Raw genomic sequence first — 4,878 nt, 5'->3', positions numbered from 1 at the left:
CCTCCATTGGTTTCTTGAAGCAATGTGATCCAACTCCCTTGCTTCTGCCCGCAAGCACTTGACTCTAGTAGGGAGCTGAACTCCCTCTTCTGCACCCCACCATGGTGACCAACGATAAAACCCTAAAGCAAAACCATGATAAAAAATTCCGCCCGATTGGGAGGAACATCTTCCTTTTAAGTCTATAATATTAACCCAAATACTTTATAATATTCAATCTAGAATTTAATATTAATTATTTAGATTTATAATATTAATTATATTATTGATAATATCACTAATGTTATTATAGTATAATAATAATTACTATATTTATTATAATTATTAAAATAATAATAATAATTAATGTTATTGATATAGAGTTATGGTATATATTAACCACATATATTAATATAATTGTACTATTCTTGAAATAAATAAAAACAACAAAATATTTATTATTTTATTAAGAATATTATGGCACAGCTACTTAATTTAAACAAAAATATTTGTTCTTAAAAATATTATGGTGAAGCTACCTTAGTTAAAACCTAAATTATTTTAAGTAGATGTTGTTGGTACTGAATGTTTCAAATTTCCGAAAATTATATGATTTCTTCCGTCATGTCTGGTATCACTGTATTGCGCGATTGTCTCCGCTCCCCGGCTTTCAAGAATCCATCAAGAACATCGGAAGCCGCCATCTCCCTCTCTCCTTTCGGTAGTACAACATCACTATAAGCATCAGTTGAGAGATTTCGTATAATTTAGGAGACTCTTTCATTCGTCTTGATTCAAGTTTCTGTTGGTGTCGCATATGGAGGAGATAAGGCAGGAACTGGTAGAAGCTGGAGCTATCGGACGCGTCGTGGACGATTTCAATCCTCACATAATCATTTATCCATTCTACGGCGACAGACAAATGAGCTCGGGTGATGAAGTATTGCTTGGTGATTTGCGAGAAAGCCCAGATTATCTTGGATTCAGTTTTGATCCAGATGGTCCCGGTTTAAGGGAATCCTTCACCAACCCCACATTAATAACAATGGTAAGTTTAATTGCTATTTCGTCATTTTCATTCTTCAATAACTTTTCGTCAAATCGAAATTCTAATGTTACCGTTCTGATAAATTGATAATCAGATTATGACGGATCCAGATTCTCCGAGAGGCGAGTATTTGCACTGGTATGTTGTAATATCTTGAACTCTGATCAAATTTGCGATGATATAGTACCGTTACCCTTTCAATAATTTCGTAATAGCTCTATTAATCCTACGTTGTACAGGATGGTTACGTCATTCGTTACCCTCGGACAGTATGAAGGTATCATCATGATTTTCCTTCATTCTTTGGACTCCAAATCGATCAAGTGAATCCCTCGTAGTGCTAACCCTAATTATCGATATCTTTCTTTTTTAAACCAGGCTCTTTGCAGGAGGTGGTTCCGTATGAAGCTCCCAGATCCATTGGCACCCGCACGGTAGTTTTTACATTGTTCAAACCAAACGAATCTCCCAATTTTGTGCTCAACTCCCGGGAGAACTTCAGTACCAGAGGTTTTGCCGAAGCCAACGCTCTTGGACCGCCGTTGGGGGCCGCTTTTCTCAAAATAGAAACTGAGAACGAAGATGAGGACACTCATAGTGATGTTACTGATGACCCGTCTATAAGTTGTACTGCACCGACATACAGCAGCCAGGAAAAGAACGACGATGAAACGACCAGTAAGCGGTGAAACGACCAGTAAGCGGAAACGGTTTAAAAGAATTTAAGCAAGAGCAGTTTCAGTTGATAACCGTTGCAAGTTTTAAATACAAATCTCTGTCATTGTGTGGTTTGTTATTTTGAATATATTGAGATGGAATACAACACCCATCGATCAGTGATGTTTTTGAATCGTGAATATATGAAAGCGCAATACAATATACTGGCCAGCTGATAACCATTACAATTTTATAATAGATCTTTGTCATTCAGTGTTCTGTTATTTTGAAAATATTAGGATGGAATAAAATACCCATCTATCAGTGATGGTTTTGTATGTGAATATATGCCACTGCAATACTATACACAGTCCTCTATCTCTTTTGTGCACTTATTTATACTTAAACAATTTCATAAAATTTATGAAAGGAAATAGTCTTACCATAGTAAAGGTGCGATATATTAGTGATATACTTTTTAAAATCACTGTAACTGTTGGTGTTTTAAATTACAAAATAATTTTTAATATTTTTTTCTTTAACCTCTCAATTATGATAACTTAAACTTACTAAGTTTAAGATAAACTTAAACTAATTAACTTAAACTAACCTCTCAATAACTTAAACTAATTAACTTAAACTAAATAACTTAAACTAATTAACTTAAACTAATTAACTTAAACTTAACCTAATAATTTTTTCTTTAACCTCTCAATTATGATAACTTAAACTTACTAATTTTTAATAATTTTTTCTTTAACCTCTCAATTATGATAATTTTAAGTTTAAGATAAATGACTAACATAAAACCACTAAACTAAGTTAAAATATATTAAATCAAATGTGTGTAACCTGCGTTAAACACATAACATTCTTAAGGGTAATCTCAACATATCAAACAACGTCACAGCCTAATAATAGGATAGGAGCAACCACGGCCTTTTAAAATCTGAAAGAAAATCGAAACATTCGGTAATATAACCGTCATAGAATTGGGACGGCATTGAGAGTATAAGCCAGCCCATGATTGTTATCAATTTTAGCAGATTACGAACTTTTCAAGTCATTGTATTTATTATTTCTTAATAAAATAATTGTCTAAGCCTTTTTTATGTGTGTGAAACATTTTATTTATATTTACAATTAGTAGTTAAACTACTTTTATGTTAAAAATTTATGGCCTTTTCAGTACATTCATTAAATTTAAGTGACTTATTAATAATATTTAAATATCACATTTTGTTGCTTATATTTGAACCTTTTAATCGCTGTGCTTGCATTTAAGCCCTTACACATTGATATTACTGTTTTACGTAATGCAATTTAATATGCCTCTTATTCAGTAACGCGTAGTTTAACGAGGCGAAGAGTTGCTCCGAAAGTTATGGAAATTTTGATTATATTTAGAGAAAATCTCGCAAAGATTTTAGTAAATCTGAGTTATAATTGTTAATTACTGAAATTTTTTTTCGGAGGAGAAAGATGGATCGTTAGCATGGACAATCTAGAAGATGTAATTGGAAGACATGTATGGTTAGGTTCCATTTGTATCTTTGGTGGTATCTTTGGTGGTATCTTAGGTTCCATTTGTATCTTTGGTGGTATCTGGCATATCTTAACCAAACCTTAGCATGGACAATCTAGAAGATGTAATTGGAAGACATGTATGGTTAGGTTCCATTTGTATCTTTGGTGGTATCTTAGGTTCCATTTGTATCTTTGGTGGTATCTGGCATATCTTAACCAAACCTTAGCATGGACAATCTAGAAGATGTAATTGGAAGACATGTATGGTTAGGTTCCATTTGTATCTTTGGTGGTATCTGGCATATCTTAACCAAACCTTTTCCATAGGCTCGCCATGCATTCTAATGGTCCAGAGAAGCTTATTTGTCCTATAGTTTAGCGGCTCTATCTCTCTTTGATTTTATTGCTTGTTGTTTTGTTTGGTTCAACAATACCGTTTATTCCAGTGAATTTTATGGGCCCACCCGCCCAGAAGCCTCTCAAGCTCAAGTGTTTACTTTTTTAGTTAGAGACCAGCTTCTTGGAGCTAGCAGATTTATGATTGTTAAACTTCAAATTTTTAGGTGTCCTAGACACTTTTTGATGGTGCTGAATTCATTTCCATTATCAAAAACACGATTCAAATACTGCCTCTACAAAATTTTTTGAATTTTTTTACCCAGATTCCAACTACTTTAACTGTTTGAGTCAATCTGGGCCATTCCTCAGCCTACTCCAGTCAGTAATTTCAACGGATTCGCAGTTATTCTTACCCTAGAAGAAAGTGTGCTTTGCTACCCTAAACTTGGTTCGGAATCAGCGGATAAAAGAATTAGGGAAAAACATTATCGATTTAGCCAATGTTAGTTAAAAGAAATTGTGTGTCATTTCAGAACATTATTTGACTATCAATTATAAGAAGATGACATGAACTCGACTTTTTTAGGACACGGAATAGTTATTCTATTTCCAGCGCCCTACAACGTCTTCGGCTGAAGAATATTAAAGCAAGAGTATGCTTGCTTCTATTTGCGGTTTTAAAGAGGACGAAAGATTATCATAAATTTTATTATAAGAATTTGATAAATTTAAGTTGGGACTGATCAGTGATAAATGTTGATAGGGAGTTACAGGAGAGAGTGATTGGAACATTTCCCATTACATGATGTAATGGGACGACTGAATATCTAGTATAACCTGAGGTGAAGAGCGTATATAATCTTTTAATTTTTAAAGGATGATATGAATGCCGGCCATAATTTCTAAAAGTGGCCGCTCTATATTTAAATAAAGTAAATAAAATTTAAATGTGGGATTGCTTATGTTCTGATGGGAAGTTTGGGAATTTTTAAGGAAAATAAAAAAGTAGGAAATTAGAAAAAATATAAAACTTTTTTTCATAATTTTTTACTAAATTTTTATTAATTTTTCTTAAACATCTTTTGTTCATAAAAATTTACAGTTTTATCGATTATGTTAATAATATTTTTTATAAGATATTTCTTTTCTTAATTTTTGGTCGCATATATTAAAAAGGAAAAATAGAACCAACAATGAAAATTCATTCTTGAGAGCCAATTAGAAATACGATGAAAATTCCTTCTGGAGGGTCTATTAGAAATGCGAGGAAAATTCATTCTCTACAGAATATTATAATATGAGTTTATGAAAACTCGAAGAGAAGATAC

The 4,878-nt window shown here is 32.7% G+C and overlaps 1 protein-coding gene across 1 annotated transcript; it reads left to right on the top strand.

The window, feature by feature from the left end:
- The first annotated feature begins 796 nt into the window (after positions 1–796).
- LOC149150956 (protein FLOWERING LOCUS T-like) lies at positions 797–1,716 on the top strand. The gene is made up of 4 exons (XM_089442999.1): positions 797–1,027; positions 1,122–1,165; positions 1,267–1,304; positions 1,406–1,716. Exons 1-4 carry the CDS (start codon positions 797–799, stop codon positions 1,714–1,716), a joined length of 624 nt encoding a protein of 207 aa, XP_089299125.1.
- The last annotated feature ends 3,162 nt before the right edge of the window (positions 1,717–4,878 follow it).

This window comes from Pinus tabuliformis, chromosome 9 (genome assembly GCF_031772625.1).
Source record: "Pinus tabuliformis cultivar Carrire ecotype Pingquan chromosome 9, CPIR1, whole genome shotgun sequence".
Taxonomy (NCBI): Eukaryota; Viridiplantae; Streptophyta; class Pinopsida; order Pinales; family Pinaceae; genus Pinus; species Pinus tabuliformis.
Note: the sequence above shows the minus strand (reverse complement) of the source record. Positions and strands in the feature narration are given on the sequence as shown.